General features: G+C 49.6%; 1 protein-coding gene across 1 annotated transcript in view; it reads left to right on the forward strand.

Moving 5' to 3' along the window:
- OTOG (otogelin) overlaps nucleotides 1-21140 on the forward strand; it is an 85779-nt gene that overhangs the window by 8871 nt on the left and 55768 nt on the right. The window contains exons 8-21 of the mRNA XM_060104535.1: nucleotides 1760-1965; nucleotides 2807-2937; nucleotides 3200-3306; nucleotides 3725-3834; nucleotides 4240-4368; nucleotides 5221-5329; nucleotides 5617-5663; nucleotides 6122-6267; nucleotides 13960-14092; nucleotides 14972-15149; nucleotides 16745-16869; nucleotides 17759-17971; nucleotides 19515-19707; nucleotides 21056-21130. Coding sequence (XP_059960518.1) covers nucleotides 1760-1965; nucleotides 2807-2937; nucleotides 3200-3306; nucleotides 3725-3834; nucleotides 4240-4368; nucleotides 5221-5329; nucleotides 5617-5663; nucleotides 6122-6267; nucleotides 13960-14092; nucleotides 14972-15149; nucleotides 16745-16869; nucleotides 17759-17971; nucleotides 19515-19707; nucleotides 21056-21130 — 1902 coding nt within the window. The remainder of the gene's footprint in view (nucleotides 1-1759; nucleotides 1966-2806; nucleotides 2938-3199; nucleotides 3307-3724; nucleotides 3835-4239; nucleotides 4369-5220; nucleotides 5330-5616; nucleotides 5664-6121; nucleotides 6268-13959; nucleotides 14093-14971; nucleotides 15150-16744; nucleotides 16870-17758; nucleotides 17972-19514; nucleotides 19708-21055; nucleotides 21131-21140) is intronic.

Genomic DNA, 21140 nt, shown 5'->3' on the forward strand with positions numbered 1-21140 from the left:
ACTGTAACATCTTCTGCCTTGAGCTCCCCTACTCCCTGGCATGGGTGGTGGTGGATGGGTAAGCATCTTCCCTTCTCAAGCCTCAAGGAAATTGTTTTCAGGGGGCAAACAGCAGCACCCCAGGGCAGAAGCATACTGGCAGGCCAGCTGGGTTTCTAGTCAGCTGGGTTTGCAGAAAGAGTCCCTCACAATTTTCTGGAACTGTCAGGATTTCTAGACAGTGGATTTCCAGACAGTGGGTTTTCAGGCAAATAGCAGTTTCCCAGATAGCTGAGAATTTACCACTATAAGCATGCTTAATTTTTTTTTTCTTTCACAAGTTGAAGGAAATCTTCCTGAATGTATCATACATAGTTGAAGCATCCTCAGAGCAGATTCTGAGCACACTTTCACCCTTTTCTGATGGCCTGGGCTCATTTTGCATGTCACTTACCTTGTTGGGATGTCAGGGATACCTGAGCGACCACTCGAGGGGTGAAGTCCCAGCTTCCTACACCAAAAGGCCCCAGACTGTGGTCCTTCCTGAAATCTTTCTTGCATTTCTTCTTCACTGGCCTTTCCTTCCCTTGCTGTCCACTGCCACTTCATGTTGTTGTCAGGGGGACCTTCCTGCACTGACCCTTCTCCCCTTTTTTATTTCCTGCTTCAGACCTGGAAACTGGGTAACCAAGCTTTCTGGGGCTGAGTGTAGAAGTGAAGGCCCAAGGGTTTCTCCTATGAAAGAAGCATTGGTAGATGGATCTTTTGGTACCAGCTTTGGCTGGTTAGACACTTCATTTGTCTTCCTCCTAATTTTCAGCTGGGTGAAATTTGCCAAATTCCAGATTGGCTAGGTGAGCCTGTGCTGGTAAAATGGGGAAGGTGTCAAGATTGCTGTAGCCCTGCATCTTTTCTTTCATTCCCTGTTTGTCTTCTCTCTTGCCTTTTTCCTTTTCTCTTCCTACTCCTTTCTTGCTCCCCACCAAAAATATAAGCAAAATAGATGTCTGTTTATACCACCTCTCCTGTCTAGGAGAAAGGAACTGGCAAATTCAGTCACTCTAAGATTTATCCCTGCCAGGGAAATTGCAATTTTATTTTATTTTATTTTTCACTTTACTAACTGCACTTTGTTTATTGAAGCACTGTCAATAAAAGATACATCAATAATTTTGGTATAAAAAGCCACCACTATTAGTGCTCAAAATCCCATGATTGCCCTCACTGTGATTCCAGATAGCAAGGGAAATTGCAATTTTATTTTATTAAAAAAATATATGTATATATATTTCTTTATTTTGGCTGCACTGGATCTTAGTTGCGGCACGCAGGATCTTCGTTTCGGCATGTTTTAGTTGCAGCATGCAGGATCTTTAGTTGCGGCACGTGGGCTCTTAGTTGTGGCATGCGAACTCTTAGTTGCAGCATGCATGTGGGATCTAGTTCCCTGACCAGGGATCGAACCTGGGCCCCCTGCATTGGGAGCATGAAGTCTACCCACTGGACCACCAGGGAAGTCCCAGAAAATTGCAATTTTAAAAAGCAACTTTAAAACTGAAAACAAAAGAACCCCTTTCTGATTGTGGACTTCCAGGCACCCAAGAAGTCAGGGGCAGGGAAAATAGGGACCTCACACCCTGTGGTACCAGTGGCCTTGGGGTGAGGCAGATTCTGTGTACGTGGTGGGTCCTTCAGGTAGGGGATGGTGGGTCCTTTGGTGAAGGGACTGGGCTAGTGGAGGTGGTGTGGTTGCCCTGAAGCTCTGGGCTGTGCCCTGCAGGGTCCAGCTGCCACACGTGATGGGGAGCATGCGCCTGCAGCGGCTCGCTGGCTATGTCCTCGTGCGGCATCAGTCGGCCTTCACGCTGGCCTGGGATGGCACCTCGGCTGTCTACATTAAAATGAGCCCAGAGTTCCTGGGCTGGACCCATGGGCTGTGTGGGAACAACAACGCCGACCCCCAGGACGACCTGGTGACCAGCTATGGTGAGGTGCAGGGCAGGTGGCCTCCAAGGGATTTTGGTGGGGATGGGGGATAGGTCAGGCTGGAAGGGGTGAAAAGGGACTTGAGACCGAACCCTGGGGTCATGGCACTAAAGACCCAGTGGGAGGCCAGGGGCCCCTTCCAAGTGTGTGGCCTCAGGCATCTTTTAACCTCTCTGGACCTCAGTTTCCTCATCTGTAAAACAGCCATGATGAGAATGTCTGCTAGGGTTATGTGAGGCTCTAATGGGCACTTTGCTAGGTGGCGCTGACCCTGCAAGGTGAGTGGGGGATGGAGGGGGCTGGGGTGGCAGCAGGGCACAGAGGGCTAGAGGGAGCCCGGAAGAGAAGGGCTCCAGCAGGAGTGGCAAGAAGGTAAAGTGAAGGGTTCTGGCCACATCATGGTGACCCTGGCCAGAAGGGAAGTGACACCTTTGAGCAGCCACAACACACCGAACACTTTACCCACATGGTCTCATATAGTCCTTGCAATAAATTCGCAAGGGGACTCTTTGCCCTGTTTCACAGGTGGGGAAACTCGGGCTCAGAGCGGTATGGGAGCTTGTTCAGGCTCACACATTCATTCTCTTTCGATTGCATGGTGTTGCTTTCCAGAGTCTAGAGCAGCAGGGAGCTACTCCAGGGAACTCACAGGGTCTTGAGCATTCTTGACTATTCTTACCACACGGATTTTTCAGGAGAACAGCTCCGTAGGGAAATGCAGGTTGGGATGGGAGCTCGAGGCTGGGTTCTACAACTCCTTGCCTTCCTCTTGGCATCTCTTTGGCTCCATCTGCCTCCCCTCGGGCTCCCCACCTGTGGTCATGCTGGTTCTCCCCTACAGGGAAGCTGACGGAAGATGTGGCTGAATTTGTGCACAGCTGGCAGGAGCAGGCCCCCAACCAGCCTCCAGGGCCCACGACCTCCTCCCTGCCTCGCCCTCCGTGCCTGCAGCAGAGCCTGGGAACCATGCAGGTCTGGATCCTGGGGAGAGCCCCCCACTCCAGCCTCTACCTCCACCCTAGTGTCTGGCTTAGGTTGGTTTCCTTCTACTTCTTGGGAAGTCATTGGCTGCAGGGGCCCAGGGTTGTTGGTGCCCATGCCCCTTCTGTCTGCTCTCTACCCGGCCCTTTCTCTCCCTCGGGCTCAAGTTGGGGTGCTGTATGGGACTGGCAAAGTCGGAGGGCTTTACCTGGCCCTGCCAGCCCCCAGCTCTGGCTCCTGGCCCTTGCCCCAGGGTGTGTATGACCGCTGTGAGGCACTGCTGCGGCCCCCCTTTGATGCCTGCCATGCCTATGTCAGCCCTCTGCCCTTCACGGCCAGCTGTACCAGCGATCTCTGCCAGTGAGTGGGGAGCCGGGTGGGGGCGGGCGGTATTGGGTTGAAGGGAGACATCTCCCAGTCTGGGGTGGGAGTTCATCACGTGGGCCACTGAGCTTGATGATCCCAGACCCTAACAGATATGTTTCCCAAAGCTCGGAAATTCTTATCTGCATAGGACAGACCTTCCCCATTCAGCTGAGGCCCAGGAATGGGGCCTGACCTGCTCAGGGTCACATAAGTCAGGGGCAATGTTGAGACTAGAGCCCAGGTTTCCTGCCTCCAGCCTAGGGGTCTGTATACCTAGCTGCCTTCCCTGGCTCCCTTTCCCAGCTGTGTGGCGAGGAGGGGTGCCCTGAGCCCTGGCAGTCTCTATCGGGTGCTGGCGGGCTGGCTACAGGGTGGATCTCACTCCAGTGTGACCCTTGGTTTCCCTGCACAGATCAGCGGGTGATGAAGCCACCTGGTGCCGGGCGCTGGCAGAGTATGCCCGGGCATGTGCCCAGGCAGGTCAGCCCCTGCAGGGGTGGAGGAACCAGCTCCGGCCATGCAGTAGGTGCAGCCTGGTGGTGGGCAGGGAGGGATTCCAACAAGTTCTGTCCTGGGGCTGTGGGTGGCATTCCCAGGCCTCAGCTCAATGTCCTGTCCTGCTGAGAACCACAATTATCAGAGCGTTGAGCCCTAAGGTTGCATCTGCATGTGATAGATGGGAAAACTGAGGCTCAGAGAGGGAGGGACTGGCCAGGGGCCACCGAGTGAGATGAGAGTGGCTCTCAGCGTCTCCCAGGCTCTCACTAATTTCCTGGTCACCTGGTGCTCCCACTGGGACTAGGGGAATCAGGAAAATCAAAGCCCTCCCGCCCCCCACCCCAGGGCTTGGGGTGGGTCCTGGGTGGGTCCAGGCAGAGCTGGGGCCAGAAGGGAGCTGTCAGGCTATACTGCTCCCTTCCTTGCAAGCGGTGCGCTGCAAGGAGAAGGCCTTTATCTACAACGAGTGCATCGCCTGCTGCCCCGCCTCCTGCCAGCCCCGGGCATCCTGCGTGGACAGCGAGATAACCTGTGTGGATGGCTGCTACTGCCCCGACGGTATGCGAGGGGTGGTGTGGGTGCCTGGCAGCCTCTTCCTGGCCTGACACGGATGGGCATGGAGCAAGGGCTCAGAGGATGCTTGTTTGCAGAATGAAGGAAGGATCGAACAATAAGTGAATAAATGAATGAATGGATGGCTTAAGGGAGGCGAGGGTAGGGGCGGAACTGTGGCTCTTGAGAGGTTCATCAGCGTATTTAATTTCATTGGGACTGAGCTTTTTAAGGTGTGTAGATGAGGACAAGTCAGTCAGTCATTCATTTATTCATTTATCACACATGCATTTGTTTAAACATTCATCCACATACTGTTTTCATGGTGTATACATTTGTAGCACATCTATAGTGTGCAGCTCACGTGGCTAGGCTGGGGGTTAGGATAAAAAATATAAAGATACAGTCATTGACTTTAGGGATCAAAATCAGGTTGCTGTGATAAGACACTTACACACGTGACTCTAGTCTGAGGCATTATCTGGTGAGGACCAGCTCAGCGGTTCAGACAAGAAGAGATATAGGGATTCATTTCAAGAAGAGAGACTGTCAGGGAAGGCTTCCTGGAGGAGGTGGCACCTAAGCTGGTTCTAGATGCAGTGACAGGCTTTCGAGAGGTGGGGAGGAGAAGCTAGTCAGTATGCATTTTGTTTGGGGTGGGTTGTTCTCTGAGAAAGGTCTGGAAGTGGGGTTATTTGCTCAGAGGGGATTAAGCATTTATACAGGAGAAAGTTTGAAAGTGAGCTGGATGGTGAAAGAGTGTGGATGAGGTGCTGTTTTTCACAGGCCCTGGAGAGCCATGAAAGGGTTGTGAACAAGAATGGAGGTAAGTTAAGTGGGCCTTTGCTGTCACCCTAGGGCTGATCTTCGAGGATGGGGGCTGCGTGGCACCAGCTGAGTGTCCCTGTGAGTTCCACGGGACCCTGTACCCGACTGGTTCTGTGGTGAAAGAAGACTGCAACACCTGGTCCGTGTCCACTGCTGGGGAGAGGGGAAGGGGGAGGCGGTGACTTCTGGGGCTTTCCCTCAGGGCTGCCCCTCCAGGATATGGGGGCCTGACCACATGGGAGCGCTCACTCAGCATCTCTGAGTCAGGAGATCTCATTATATCCACTCTATGGGTGGCATCTCCATCACCCATTTTAGAGCTGGGAAAACTGAGGGCGGGGAGGAGCTCTGCAGACCCTGCAACCCTCCGACGTCTATCCTAGTCCTGGAGGGTTGAGCCCCTGCCCCCCGGTCTCTGTGTTTCAGCACATGCACTGCGGGCAAGTGGCTGTGCAGCACATCTGTCTGCCCAGGTATGTCTGGCCCCATCTTGGACCTTACCCCCTACCAGTCCCACAGCTTTTAGGGCAGGGAAGCTCTGGGGGCCAGGCCTGCTGCTGGCGTGGGGCGGTCACTCAGTTCCATTGGCTCAGCATGCCCCTCTTCATTTCCTCAGAGCTGCTTTGCCTGATTAAGGGGTTTTGCTCCACCCGTTAGGGAGGGTTTTTCATGGGCTCCTTCCTGAGCGTGGGGCGCCTGGACCGAGACTGGTCTCCATGCTCTGGGCCTGGTCTCATGTCAGAGGGAGATGCTCGGGGCAGGGCTGCATCTCCCTTCAGACAGGCCTGGGGTGGGGGGGTGGGCAGGGCTCCAGACACTGCCCTGATACCTGAGGACAGGGTGCCGTCTTCTCTTCATGCTCAGAGCTGCAGGGCAAGGCAATCCCTGTGGGGCGGCTCCCCTGGGTTAGCTGCCTTTCTCTGCCCCTCAGCCGAGTGTTCAGTGACCGGCGACATCCACTTCACGACCTTTGATGGCCGCCGCTACACGTTCCCTGCCACGTGTCAGTACATCCTCGCCAAGAGCCGCTCCTCGGGCACCTTCACAGTGACGCTGCAGAATGCCCCATGTGGCCTGGTAAGGGCTGGGACCCCAGGCCTGAACCAGCCAGCCACCCCTGGCTGCCGCCCCCTAGAGAGGCTGGGGATTTAGGGCAGGGCCTCAGGTCCTTCCACAGCCCACTCATCCTGCCGTCCATTCTTTCTGGGCAGAGCCAGCGGGCAGCAGACTGGGTTCTGGCTCCAGAACATCTGCTAGCTGAGAGTCACTTCCCTGTCCTGGGCCTCATTGTTTTTTATTTTTTTAATTTTATTGGAATATAGCTGATTTACAATGTTGTGTCATTTTCAGGTGTACAGCATAGTGATTCAGGTATACATATACATATATTCATTCTTTTTCAGATTCTTTTCCCATATAGGTTATTACAGAATGTTGAGTAGAGTTCCCTGTGCTGTACAGTAGGTACTTGTTGGTTATCTATTTTATATATAATAGTGTGTGTATGTTAATCCCAAGCTCCTAATTTATCCCTTCCTGCCCCCCGCCACATTTCCCCTTTGGTAACCATAAGTTTTCAAAATCTGTGAGTCTGTTGCTGTTTTGTAAATAAGTTCATTTATATCATTTTTTAAAAATTAGATTCTACATATGAGTGATATCATATGATATTTGTCTTTCTCTGTCTGACTTACTTCACCTAGTATGATAATCTCTGGGTCCATCCAGTGTTGCTGCAAATGGCATTGTTTCGTTCTTTTTTATGGCTGAGTAATATTCCATTGTATATATGTACCACATCTTCTTTATCCATTCCTCTGTTGATGGATATTTAGGTTGCTTCCATGTCTTGGCTGTTGTGAATAGTGCTGCAATGAACATTGGGGTGCATGTATCTTTTCGAATTATGGTTTTCTCCAGGTATATGCCCAGGAGTAGGATTCCTGGATCATATGGTAGTTCTATTTTTAGTTTTTTTAAGGAAACTCCATACTGTTCTCCATAGTGGTTGTACCAATTTACATTCTCACCAACAGTGTAGGAGGGTTCCCTTTTCTCCCCACACATTCCAGCATTTACTGTTTGTGGACTTTTTGATGATGGCCATTTTGACTGGTGTGAGGTGATACCTCATTGTAGTTTTGATTTGCATTTGTCTGATAATTAGTGATATCGAGGACCTTTTCATGTGTTTTTTTGTCCATCTGTATGTCTTCTTTGGAGAAATGTCTATTTAGATCTTCTGCCCATTTTTTGATTTTTTTTTTGACAGCTGCATGAGCTATTTATATATTTTGGAGATTAATCCCTTGTCAGTTGCTTCATTTGCAAATATTTTCTCCCATTCTGTGGGTTGTCTTTTCATTTTGTTTATGGTTTCCTTTGCTGTGCAAAAGCTTTTAAGTTTAATTAGGTCTCATTTGTTTATTTTTATTTTTATTTTCATTACTGCAGAAGGTGGATCAAAAAATATATTGCTGCAATTTATGTCAAAGAGTGTTCTGCCTATGTTTTCCTCTAAGAGTTTTATAGTGTCCAGCCTTACATTTAGGCCTTTGATCCATTTTAAGTTTATTTTTGTATATGGTGTTAGAGAATGTTCTAACTTCATTTTTTTACATGTAGCTATCCAGTTTTCCCAGCACCACTTATTGAAAAGACTGTCTTTTCTCCATTGTACATTCTTGCTTCCTTTGTCATAGATTAATTGACCATAGGTGCATAGGTTTATTTCTTGGCTTTCTATCCTGTTCCATTGATCTATATTTCTGTTTTTGCACGAGTACCATACCATTTTGATTACTGGAGCTTTGTAGTATAGTCTGAAGTCAGGGAACCTGATTCCTCCAGCTCTGTTTTTCTTTTTTTAGTTAATTAATTAATTAATTTTTGGCTGTATTGGGTCTTCATTGCTGCACACGGGCTTTGTCTAGTTGTGGCAAGCAGGGGCTACTCTTTGTTGCGGTGTGCAGGCTTCTCATTGCGGTGGCTTCTCTTGTTGTGAAGCATGGGCTCTGGGCGCATGGGCTTCAGTAGCTGTGGCACACAGGCTCAGCAGTTGTGGCGCATGGGCTTAGTTGCTCCGCAGCATGTGGGATCTTCCTGGAGCAGGGCTCAAAACCGTGTCCCCTGCATTGGCAGGAGGATTCTTAACCACTGCACAACCAGGGAAATCCTTAGCTCCGTTTTTCTTTCTCGGGATTGCTTTGGCTATTTGGGTTCTTTTGCATTTCCATACAAATTTAAAATTTTTTGTTCTAGTTCTGTGAAAAATGCCATTGGTAATTTGATAGGGATTGTATTGAATCTGTAGATTGCCTTGGATAGTATAGTCATTTTGACAGTATTGATTCTTCCAATCCAAGAACATGGTATATCTTTCCATCTGTTTGCATCATCTTTGATTTCTTTCATCAGCATCTTATAGCTTTTAGAATACAGGTCTTTTGTCTCCTTAGGTAGGTTTATTCCTAGGTATTTTATTCTTTTTGATGAGATGGTAAAAAAAAATCTCTAAAATTGGTCTAATTCAACTTAATCTCTGCTTCCTTGGATTGTACCTTCAACATCTCTGTATTCGTTTATTCATTCGTTCATTCAGTATATACTGAATATCTGTGTCTTCCAGAAGCTGTGTTGAGTCTTTGGGACTGGGATGAATTAGACCTGGCTCTGCCCTCCTGGACCTTACAGTTTGGTGGGTGAGGCAGACAAGTGACCCCCATCACCTACTATGTTACAGGAGCTGTGACAACATGGACAGTACAGAGTAGATCTCCATGGAGGAATTTTCCCTGTTATTGTTTCACCCAGATGTCGGGTGGGAGGAGGAGGTGGATCAGGAAAGGCTTCCTAGAGGAGGTGAGCCCTGAGCTGTGTCAACCACTTGTGAACATAACTGAGCAAAAGGCCAACCTGCAGGTCTGGGGTAGATGCGAGCTTGTTTGTCTCTCAGTAGTGACTGCACTGTCCCTGAGCTGACTGTGCTAGCCAAACTCACCAGTCCTGGTCTGGGTGGCACTGAAGCCCCTCCTGGCATAGAGGAGCAGGGGCTCACACCCCTAGCCAGGGGAGCCACCCCCCAGTCCCTCCTCCCTGATGGCTTCTGCAGCCCCAGCACTGAGGGCCCTGAGTGTGAGCAGACATCAGATGGACATGCCCCTCGCTGGCCCTGGGGACCCATGCTGGGCTGTGGACTAGGTGGAGGGCTGGGCTTTCTCCCTCTTTAGGCCTCAGTGACCCCCACCCCTTTCTCTGCCAGAGAATGGCCTGGCCCTGACCTTGGCTGCTATCTGAGTCAAGAGAATATTTGTCCTCAAAAGTTGGGTCACTCTCATCACATCCTGAGGGTGGCAAAAGGCAAGGCAGACAGACACAGCCCAGCTGGGCTCCTTCCCACTTATGGAGGTCTGGCGTCTTAGAATACCTGAGAGCTGTGGGACCTCAGGGGGTCCCTTACTCAGCCCTCTCTCTAACGTGTCCCTGACTGGCTGGCCAGGCTCAGCCTGAGGTAACCTGCTTCAGTGCTGGATGGCGCCTCTTGATAGCACGTTCTTTTTACCACGAGCCGAGTCTCCTCCTTGTGACTTCATCCATGCTGATGGAGGGCCAGCTTTGGGCCAGTCCTGTGCTGGGCATGGTGTGGGTTACACAGATGAATCTGACCTGGTCTTACCTGCCAGGAGCTCACAGCCTGATGTGGGAGGTCAGTCACGTCCTCAGGTCGGTTGCTTCAGTATGAGATACAACACCATCAGTGCTGTAAGAGGGGAGTTCTGTGAAGGAAGAAATACCCCTATGGGGTAGAAGAAAGGAAGAGGGAAAGCCTAATGGCAGAGGTGGCATTTGAGCTGAGTGACCTAAAAAGTGGGCCTGGAAAGAGAAACAGAAATAAAATATGTATATTTGAGGATGGGGAGGAAGGGCAATCCAGGAGGATTAGAGCACATGAGAAAGGCAGTGAGGTTGGAATGTTCTAGAATGCATTAACACAGAAGCAGAAGGACTTGGCAACTGGCTGACTGTGGCTGGTAAAGTTAAGGGGGATGTGGGAGAGAAGCAGGAAAAGTCAAAGAGGAAGCTGTGACTTCAGTCTGGATGAACAGAATGGGGTGGGGTGAGGACAGTAACAGAGAGGATGATGAAAAATACTTGCACAGTGCTAGGAACTTCAATCACTTTTGCACACAGCATCTAGTTTAAAGCTCAAAGTACCCCCACGTGGTAGTTATTATTATTCTTCCTATTTTAAATATGATGAGACAAGCTTACAGAGGCTTGGGGCATTTCTGACAACCCACACCAGCAGGAGGAAGAGCTGAGCCCGATCCAAGGCTGGATGTTGTCCAGAAAGCCTGTCACAACCTATTATTAACATCTTACGTTAATTACAAATAATGAGCCAGTACGGATACATCAGTAACTAAAGCCATACCTTATTCAGATTTCCTTAGTTTTTTACCTAATGTCATTTTTCTGTTCTAGGATACTACATTACATTTAGTCATCACATCTCCTTAGGCTCTTCTGTTATAGTTTCTCAGACTTCATTTTTGATGACCTTGAAAGTTTTGAGGAATACTGGTCACTTACTTTGTAGAATGCCCCTCTTTTGGAATTTGTATGATGTTTTCTTCATGGTTAGAGTGGGGTTGTGGGTTTTGGGGAGGAAGATCGGAGGTAAGGTGTCATTTTCATCACATCTTACCAAGGGTACACACTATCAACATGGTTTATTATTGTTGATATTGACCTTGATCATCTAGCTGAGGTAGTGTTTTCCACCGAGAAGTTATTCTTTTTTCCCCCTTTCCATACTGTTCTTCTCTTTGGAAGAAAAGTCATTATGTTCAGTCCACACTTGAAGAATGGGGAGTTATGCTCCCCTCCTTGAAGGCACAGAATTTACACAAGTTTTTCTGCAGATTCGTTTTTTTCTCCCTGATATATTTATTCAGTCATTTATATCAGCATGCGCTCATGGATATTTATTTTATAACTTGGTTTATAATCCAATACTTTTTTCTTTTGTTACTCAGATTGTTCAGCTTTGGCCATTGGGCAGTCTTTCATTGGCTCCTGTGTCCCTTTGACACACCTCCATCACTCTGTGTGTGTGTACGTACTTCCTTAACCTTTCGGCCCTACAACATGTACCAGGCTCATCTTGTATATTTCCTGTCCCAGTCCTAGAATCAGCCATTTCTGCAAAAATATTACCAGGCTTTCTTGGTTCCTTTTACTAGAGAATGGTGTCAGAAACCAAGACCTGGGCACGCACTAGCTATGCTCATCGCTACTGGGGTATCATTTCTTTTAGGCCATTTCAGCTGACAGAGAAAGGAAATATATGAATAACCCATGCATATCCTTGTCTAACCAACATATATACACATATCGATAAATATTTCTATAAATAACCATTTGTTATGTGCTAATCAGGAGTTTATACTCATGTTCCAACTCTAAGGTACTGCCATATGGATCATTCTAGCCTCCTCCCCTTGCTTATCTCTAAACACCCACTCCAACAGTAAGAAACCTGGCTTCCATTATTCACCTATTCATTTACCTAACTGTTCAATTCCAGTATACATGTAGAAGAGTATCAGAATTATTATCCTGTATCTCCATGGGAAATAACTTTATCAAGTAGAGTGCAGTGCTTAGGCACAATTCCTTTTGCTCTTAGTCTTACAAACTCCATTTATTTCCAAAGTAACTTAGGTCAACAGCTTTCCCCCAAACCCCTTTAGTGAGATTGTTTCATATATTTGTAATATATTAGATTCTTCTGTCACAGTGTGCATTCCATTCTGGGATCCCCTGACCTCCTACATGATTTTTTTTTTTTTTTTTTTTTTTTCTTTTTGCTGTATGCGGGCCTCTCACTGTTGTGGCCTCTCCCGTTGCGGAGCACAGGCTCCGGATGCGCAGGCCCAGCGGCCATGGCTCACGGGCCCAGCCGCTCCGCGGCATATGGGATCCTCCCAGACCGGGGCACGAACCCGTATCCCCTGCATCGGCAGGCGGACTCTTAACCATTGCGCCACCAGGGAGGCCCCATGATTTTTTTAAATTGCACACATTAGCGTTCACTCTTTATGCTGTAAAGTTCTGTGGCTTTGACAAATGCAACCCCAAAGTATTTCATGCACTTTTCTTATATGTATCCAATAGGGAGGACCAACCACATGTTGTATCTCTATTTTGCAGAGGAGAGAACAGAGGTTTGTAGAAGTTAAGTGCGTTCTTTAGGGTCTTATGGCTTTCAGTGACATCAGGATTTGAACCTAAGACTGACTAAAGGTGCAGGCTTTCTTCCTGCACCAGTGACATGTCCAGGGGGGACCAGAGGATAAGTGGGTCTGACAAAGAAGGTGATGTTTTAGGCACGATGATTTTGAGCTGTTTCAGGGATTGTCCCCTTGGGCAGAAACTTAAAAGAAAGGTCATAACTGGTTGTACAATGTCTTTCTGAAAAGTTTCAAGCTCTGATCAGTTCATTTCAGTGCTCGATTGTATTACTTTCCTGTTACACTTTCTCTGACTGTCTTTGAACTTAGGATAAAGTCCAAAAATATTACAAAGCTCTGCCTAAGCTGGCCCCTACCTACCTCTTGAACCTTAAACTACTTTGCCCCGTGGGCTCTGACCCCTCTGGTCTTCTTTTACATCCTTGAATACAGTAAAAGTCTTCCTGTCAGGTATTTTGTACAAGTTGTTCCTTCTGCCTAGATGTCTTCCCCATTGCCTTCTTCCATTACCCAGACAGCTTCTATGCATCCTTCTGATCTCAGCTCAAATGGCTCTTGAGCTTTTTTCCCATGCCTCAGTTTTCTGATCTGCAAAATGGAGTTGTTAGTAGTACTTACTGAATAGGATTGCTATGATGATTAGGTGGGTAAATATGTTAAAAAATATCAGAATGGTACTTGAACATAACTCTAAAGTTAGCTGTTATTATTATGTTATAATAATATTGTAGTATAACTGTTATATTATTGTTATGATTATTTTTACATTACTATTATCATTCCCTAGGATGACCTTTCCTATCTCTACAGGCTAAGTCTCATTCCCTCACTATATGCTTTCCTAGTACCCTACACCTCTTTTCAGCACTGATCACAATAATAATTAACTAACTTTGTAATTACTTATTTAATGTCTGTATCCCACACTAATATCTATTCTTCTTGAGGGCAGGGACTATATCATTTTCATCATGTATGACTGTGTGACCATCTTCTGTGGAAGGGAGGTATGAATGGGCCCAATGTGTACTACCCATTTCAGAGATGAGAACCTGAGGCCTAGAGATTATTAGCTCATTTCCTGCCTGCTTATGAGTGGAGCTTGATACTCTGCAAGATGTGACACATAGAAAGAGCTACATAAACACCCATAAAAGAATGAAATTAAAGTCCTGGATTGCAGTCAAGTGGGAAGGCCAGTGTTTCTGGGGCTGGACTTTGGGTCATCTGGGGTCCATCTCTGCTCTGTGTCATAGCCTGAGGGTTGACTATCATTTTTATTTGTATTATCCCAGTTCTGCCACTAACCTTCTCCAGTCTGTGCCTCTGCCTTCCCATTCCCCAGATGAAAGCATTTGGTTAGAGGACCCCTAATGTCCTTTGGGCCTCTGTCACTGTGGGGAGGCTTCCCCTAGCCTCAGACTGTGCTGAAATCCCTGCCTTTGGAGGGCTCTGTTGGGACCAGCAGGCAAGACAGACTAACTCTGCCCCTTTGGCCTTCCTTTCTCTCTAGAACCAGGATGGAGTCTGTGTCCAGTCAGTGTCAGTGATTCTGCATCAGGACCCTCGGAGGCAGGTGACCCTGACCCAAGCAGGGGATGTTCTTCTGTTTGACCAGTACAAGGTCACCCCACCCTACACAGACGGTACGGCCCTGGTGGATGAGAGCTAGCTGAGAGGTGGCGGCCTAGGCTCTTCTGGCCAAAGGCACTGCCACACGGGCAACAGCTCACATTCTAATACTGGGTGAATCAGGCCAGGGGGACACCTTGGTCCCAGGAACATGGATTCTGGACTTATAAAATTGTCTTTGTCCCCATCCCAACATGACAGTGGGCTTCATGGCAGTATGATGGCTTCTCCTAACATTAGGATATTAATGGCGCTGTCTTCCATCCCTACTCTCACTATCTATTAATTAATTATTATCCTTTTTGATTTCACAAGGTATTTGTGATAGCTCGTAGGAAGCACATCTAACAAAAATGGCAAAACTACTAATAAAATGGCACCAGAAAAAAATTAAAAAAGAAAAAAGGATAAGGGCTCAAGATTGAGAAGAGGGGAAATGCAAGAGTGTAAAGAGCCCTGCCCCCCCCCAAAAAAGGCAAGCCATAAAATGTGTAAAATTCACTACAACTGAATCTAAAAATTGCTACAACTGAATCTGAAATCATACTGTAAGCTTCCTGGTAGTCACTGTGGGAAAAAAAAGGGGTAGTTACAGAATTCTCCTTTTCTAGAGAAGGAAACTCACCACTTACTTAGGGAGGCAAAGCTTTAATTGGCACTCGATGCTGAAGAAATTTCTCAGCGGGAGCTGCCATGGTAGGTGATTCCTGGGTCCTGACTTCATCACTGAATAGGATTTTCTCAAGGCCCTCCAAACCAACCCTCAGGCAGAGCCTCACTGTGTGTGAAGACTGGGCTGGGTATGGGGGTCAGCGTGGGCCATGCAGGTGGTGGCGGTGGATGGGGTGATACTGTCTGAACCTCCTACATCCCCGCTCCGGTTCTGTGCCCAGACGCCTTTGAAATCCGGAGGCTCTCGTCCGTGTTCCTGCGCGTGAGGACCAACGTGGGTGTGCGGGTGCTCTATGACCACGAAGGACTGCGGCTGTACCTGCAAGTGGACCAGCGATGGGTAGAGGACACTGTGGGCCTCTGCGGCACCTTCAACGGCAACACGCAGGACGACTTCCTGTACGTGCCCTGACCCGGAACTGGAAGGAGAGGGGCAGGCAGGCCCCTTAAGAGTGTGTCCGGGCTGGCGCTGCCTAGGAACATTTCTCCCGGGTTGCTGTTCCCAACGCTTACACTGTTCCCAACGTGCACCATTGATTATTTAGTCCTCTACATTTTAAGTATGTTTCTTTAAAGCAGTGGTTCACAGTCTTTCTTCGCCAAAGAATCATCCCGGGAGCTTGTTAAAATGTTGATTCCTGGGTCCCACTCCTCAAGAATCTGATTTAGGGTACCGCCCGGGAATCTAATTTTTAATAAGCACCTCTGTGATTCTAGGCTGTGAGGTCTAGAGAGATACCTTGACAAATACTGTTTTACAGTGAGGTCTTAAAATGGGTGGACCTCAGACTGAGTTTGATTTGGCTCACGGTTTTGTCTGTTTTAACTGGTTGTGAACACTTTTAGATGAGTGTGAGCCCCCAGTAAACCAATGATGCCAAAACCCTTGCTTTCTATCCCACCAGGCCATTTTAACTCGCGTACCTTTCCTGCCTGGTGCTTGTGGTTTGCATCCTGTGAGCCTCCCAGTATTCCGGGGAGGGCTATTTCCCATGGACTGACAGAGAGTTGAGAGAAAGTCTATCTAGGCATGGACACGGTTTAGGAATTTGTGAGAGGACGAGAGTCAGACCTTCCAGAAGGGAGAACAAAGTGTTGATGTTGACGGCTGAAGGTTCTGGCCAGTCCTTCAAGTTACATGCTTTGGGTGATGCAGAAGGAAACGTGAGAGGCTTTCTTCCGACAGAAATGAGAATTTGTTTGGAAAAGCAAGAACAGGAAAAACCTGAGAGCTTTTCCATGCATGTACATTTTAAAATGTAGCATCCTACTCTGCCTTGCCTGGTGGAGCTGACGTTAGGGCAGCTGGTTAGAATGGTGAGGGCAGACCTTGTTTAGTGTGAGCTTCTTGCCATGCTGCTAACTGTGAACTCTGGGTGGCAATACTGCTCTGTGTGACTTGAGTGTTCTCACTGCTCTGGAGCAATAATGTGCCTGTGGTGGGCGCCAGGCAGAACCTGCCCCTCATGGTCACTATGATCTCTCTCCATTCTACCATCTACACCCAGTTCGGTGACCTTTGGAGACTGGTGTTGTCTAGGAAACATGCTTCTCCCCTTCCCCCCTTTATTGCCCCTCATGTGACTCTTTCCCACCTGGAAAGAGAGGGAGGGCAAAGGAGTTTGGGGGAACTGCCCTTGGGGAAGGGAAGAGGAAGTCAATGTGGTGAAGTTTGGTTGATGGTGTCCCTGTTTATCTCTTTCTGACATGAAGAACTGGGGTGGGTGGTGAGGGTGGGACAGTGTGTGGCCCCAAGCCCATTTGGAACCTGTTGAATGGGATGTGTGTGTGTATGCACGCACATTTGTAATTGTCTGTGTTTGAATGTGTCTGTGTAGATCCCCTTGGCTGTTTGCGTGTCTGGCATATATTTGTGTTCTGTGTGTGTGTGCGTGTGTGTACATGAGCAGATGGATGGTTACCTGGGTGTATGCTGTACGTTCACTTGGGTGCACGTGGGCCAGTGTGTGAATGTGGCTCTGCCGTGGCTGCAGGTCCCCAGTGGGTGTGCCTGAGAGCACCCCACAACTCTTTGGCAATTCCTGGAAAACACTGTCCGCCTGCTTCCCGCTGGTCTCTGGCTCCCTGCTGGACCCCTGTGATGTGCACCTGCAAGCCGGTGAGGTGATCGGGGAGGGGGAGGGAGGATGGGTGTGACTGGTTTGAGAGAGATGAGATGGGAACCTGGGCATGAGGATGTTGACCACATCGGGTAGGAGTGATCAGAAAGGAGAAGGTGCGGGGAGGGGACTGGGCTTCCCTTCTGGTGAGGGGCGGGCAGAAGGGAACCTCACGTCCTATCCCTGTCACCTACACGCACATTTGTACCAGCTCCCCCATCCCAGGGCAAAAGTCCGAGGCCTCACAGTGGCCCCACCAGGCCCTACGCTCTCCTCCCATCCCCCTTATCTCACCTCCTCCCCCACCCACCTCCCACCCTCCCCCTTCCTCCAGCTGCACTGGCCTCCTTGCTCTCTTCCTACACAGCCTGGTCCTTGTCCTCTCCAGGTCTTTGCACTTGCTGTTCCCTTCACCTGGAATGTTTTTCCCTCAAAAACACATGCCTCACTCTCTCACCTCTTTCGAGTTTTTGGTCAAACGTCTTTCCACTGAGGGCTTTGGACCACTGGGTTTAAAATCACAATTCCCCTCCCGCCCCAACTTGCAATCCCCATTCTCCTTCCTAGCTTTCTCTCTCTCCTTAGATTCTTCCCCTTTAATTTACTATGTAAGTTGTCTAGTGATGGTCTCCTCCAACCAAAATGTCTGCTGTATGAGGGCAGGGACTTTTGTCTGTTTCATTCACTCCCTTGACTCCTTCTGGCATATGGGTTCATGCCTGGCATGAGGAATGCATTGCACGAGTGCCTGTGCATGCGCGCACACATACACACGCATCCCCGTGTACAGAGTCCCCTGAGCTGTGGGGAAGGAGGGAGGGAGAGACTGGGGCCTGGGGCACCAGGCAAACCAGACCTCTGACCCTCGGCCCGTTTGTCTGTCTCCAGCCTCCTATGCCCTGCAGTCCTGCAGCGTGCTCACTGGGGAGCTGTTTGCGCCCTGCTCCGCGTACCTGAGCCCCGTGCCCTACTTTGAGCAGTGCCGCCAGGACACCTGCCGCTGTGGACAGCCCTGCCTGTGTGCCACGCTAGCCCACTATGCCCGCCTGTGCCAGCGCCATGGGCTCCCCGTCGACTTCCGTGCCCACCTGCCAGCCTGTGGTGAGCGCCCCACGCTTGTGTGCCCATGTGAGGACAGCTGGAGGAGCCGGAGCTCCAGATCTGAGTGTCCACCTGCCCCCCTGAACTCTCCCCTGGGACGTCCTACAGGCTCCTCCAGCCTAGCACCCCCTCCTCCCAAACTGCTTCTCCTCCTGTGCTCTCCATCTCTGCCGAGGGCCCCCATCCATGGATTACCCAGGCCTGACACCTGGGGCATGTGTCACCTCCAGCCCACCTCCAAGCCCTGTAAGTCTGGTCAACTGCAAATTCAGCCACCACCATTGCCACCACCCTAGTCACAGCTACCTAACAAGTGTCTCCATAGCCTTTTCTCACTGCAGCCAGAGTGAACTTTCTAAAGACCACTGGCTGTGTGGCCCTCAGGTTTGAGTGCACACGTGGCTCAGTGGGCCTGGGCTGGTCCGTACCCACCCCCACTCCCACCCCAGGCCACACACCTCTCCATGTCTTAGTCATCTCTGTGCCCCCAGCCCCAGCACAGGGCCCCACTGTCAGTAAGCTTTTAGCAAATATTTGTTGAATAAATGGAAAAGGCACAGTACAGTAGGTCCCCTACTTATGAATGAGTTCCGTTCCTAGAGCACGTTCGTAAGTTCAGTTTGTTCGTAAGTCGAACAAAGTTAGCCTAGATACCCAACGAACACAATCGGCTGTATAGTACTGTACTGTAATAGATTTATAATACGTTCGCATCTTTGAAAGTTCAGAACTCGAAGGTTTGTATGTAGGGGGCTTACTGTACTGGGAGTCAGGTAACTTTCTGTGTGTCTGTGACAAGGCCCTGCCCGTCTCTGAGTCAAAGTTTCTCCAGAGCTGGTTGGACAGGACCACATTAGAATCATCATGGGAACTTTAAAAAAATACACCTATCTGAGCCATGTCCAGTATCAATTAAAACAATGTATCTGGCAGTGAGGGGCAGGGGTCAGCATTTTTAAAAGCTCCCAGGTGGCTTTGATGGGCAGCCGGGGTGAGAACTGGGCTTGGCAGTCTAGGTGGCTCTACTGGCCCTGACAGACTGTGGGAGACCCCAGGGGAGTGGGATGGTGTCCAGATGAGGAGAGGGCAACCCTGAGTCTTGGACAAAGGGCCCCGAGAAGCTGCTGGAGGGAGCACAATTGATCTTCATAACCCATGGAAGCGAGAGAGGCAGAAGTATGTGCGTATTTACAAACCTGTGCATGTGTGTCTGTGGGTGAGTGCAGGGCTGTCAGGGGGCAGTGATTTCCACTCCTTCCCCAGTATCACTACCTAAGAGGAATGCCCTGCAGTGAAAAGGAAATACCAATGGCAGGGTCCAGGCTGAACTTGGGAGGTGGGACCCACCTCTATGGCTCTGCCATTCTGGTGTAGTGGGAGGCAGACTGGGTTCAAATCTCAGCTGTGACCTTGACCTGCTGTGTGACCTTGGACAAATGTCTTAACTTCTCTGGTTCTCAGTTCTCCTCTTTATGATGATGACTCCACCCCACACAGTTGTAAGTAAGAGAGAAACAAAGCACAGTCACATTCCTCACTACAGCACTGTCCTGTGAGGCTACCAAGGAGTACAGCCCCTGTGTGGCTCCGTGTGGACAAACCTGCCAGGACCTAGCCGGCCCTGAGGCCTGTGGAGTTGATGGTGGCAGCGACCTCAGTGGGGACGAGTGTGTGGAGGGCTGTGCCTGCCCACCAGACACCTATCTGGACACCCAGGCTGACCTCTGTGTTCCCAGGTGAGCAGGCTGGCTTGAGCTCTGTGTCAGGTGGTGATGAGGCTGGGGGTCTCCAGAGCATAGGAAACTGGGGTGCCTGACTGGGCCTCTCATGTCCCTACTTCATCTCACAATCTCAGGGCAGAGCTTGGAGGGTAAGCTGGGTCACCGGTCGGGTGGGCTTCCTCCTCTAGACACCTCTCCCCCTTCCTTGGCCTCTCTTCTCAGCTCTGGCTCTCCAGAACAACCCCGCAAAGCCAACAGGGTCTCTGCCCTCATCTCTCCTCTCCTTCCACAAATCTTTACTGACCTAGTATGTTCCAGACATTTCTAGGCTCTGGGGATTCAGCAACGAACAAAACAGAGTCCTGCCCTCACAGAGCTCACATTCTGGGTGGTGAGACAGATAATAAGCAAATAAGCAGATCCTTAATGGATCTGGTGGTAACAAGAGCTATAAAGCCAAATACAGCAGAGTGAGAACAGAGGGTCCTTGGGCAGGGAAGGGTTACTGTTATGTCATATGAAGTGAACATGGGAGGAAGGCCTTTCTGATGAGGTGACATTTGAGCAGAGATTTGAGTGAAGAGTGCACCAGGTGGAGGGGCACAAGGGGAAGGCCCTGAGACCTGCTTGTGGGCGTTCTCGGTGTGGCTAGAGGGCAGAGTTGGGGGGAAGGTGGCAGGTGGTGACCTCACCTCACAGGATCCTGGGGCTGACTGGCAAGGTCCTTGTTCCCCTCCAGGCCTATTTCTCCATCTGTAAAATGGTATCACGTTCAACTGAATAATGGTGGGGCTGGAGAGAAGCCCCTTTAGGGGGCATATTTGATTCACTCACTCAGAGGCCTTTTGTAGCTACAGTCCTCCCTTGAGATCCAGATGTGTGCCCTTCCCCGACCCCTTGAGTTTGAGTATTGCCAGGGAAGGGAGCCTCTGAGGGTTATATGGGGTGGAGGAGGGTTTAGAGAGGGAGAAGGTGGTGAGAAGCACTGGGGCTGGATGAGTTCAGAATCCCTTCCAGCCCTCCACTGCTCTGCTTCAAGGCCTGCACTTGGCCGTAACCGGCAGGTGCCGTGTGAGGTATATGAGAAGGCAACACAGTCTCTGGCCCCAGATAACCTACAAAGAGGAGCCTGCAGAGACGGTAGCATAAGGTTCTCCACCTTATGCTAGAAAGGTGACGTATTTGGAGGGCCTAACCTGGTGTTCACAGTATTTTAACAACCTGTGTGGTATAGGCACTGAGCCATCAGAACAGATGGTGGGTCTGAATGCCCCTGGCTGGCTGAGGGGTGGGGTCCCTGTCCTTGGCTGTCCCTGCCCCGGCTCCTGAGCTGGCCCACCTTTCTCTGTTCCTGGCTTTATAGGAACCAGTGCTCCTGCCACTTCCAAGGAATGGATTATCCCCCTGGAGACAGTGACATCCCGTCTCTAGGCCACTGGTGAGCTCCC

Source organism: Mesoplodon densirostris, chromosome 7 (assembly GCF_025265405.1).
Source record: "Mesoplodon densirostris isolate mMesDen1 chromosome 7, mMesDen1 primary haplotype, whole genome shotgun sequence".
Lineage (NCBI taxonomy): Eukaryota > Metazoa > Chordata > Mammalia > Artiodactyla > Ziphiidae > Mesoplodon > Mesoplodon densirostris.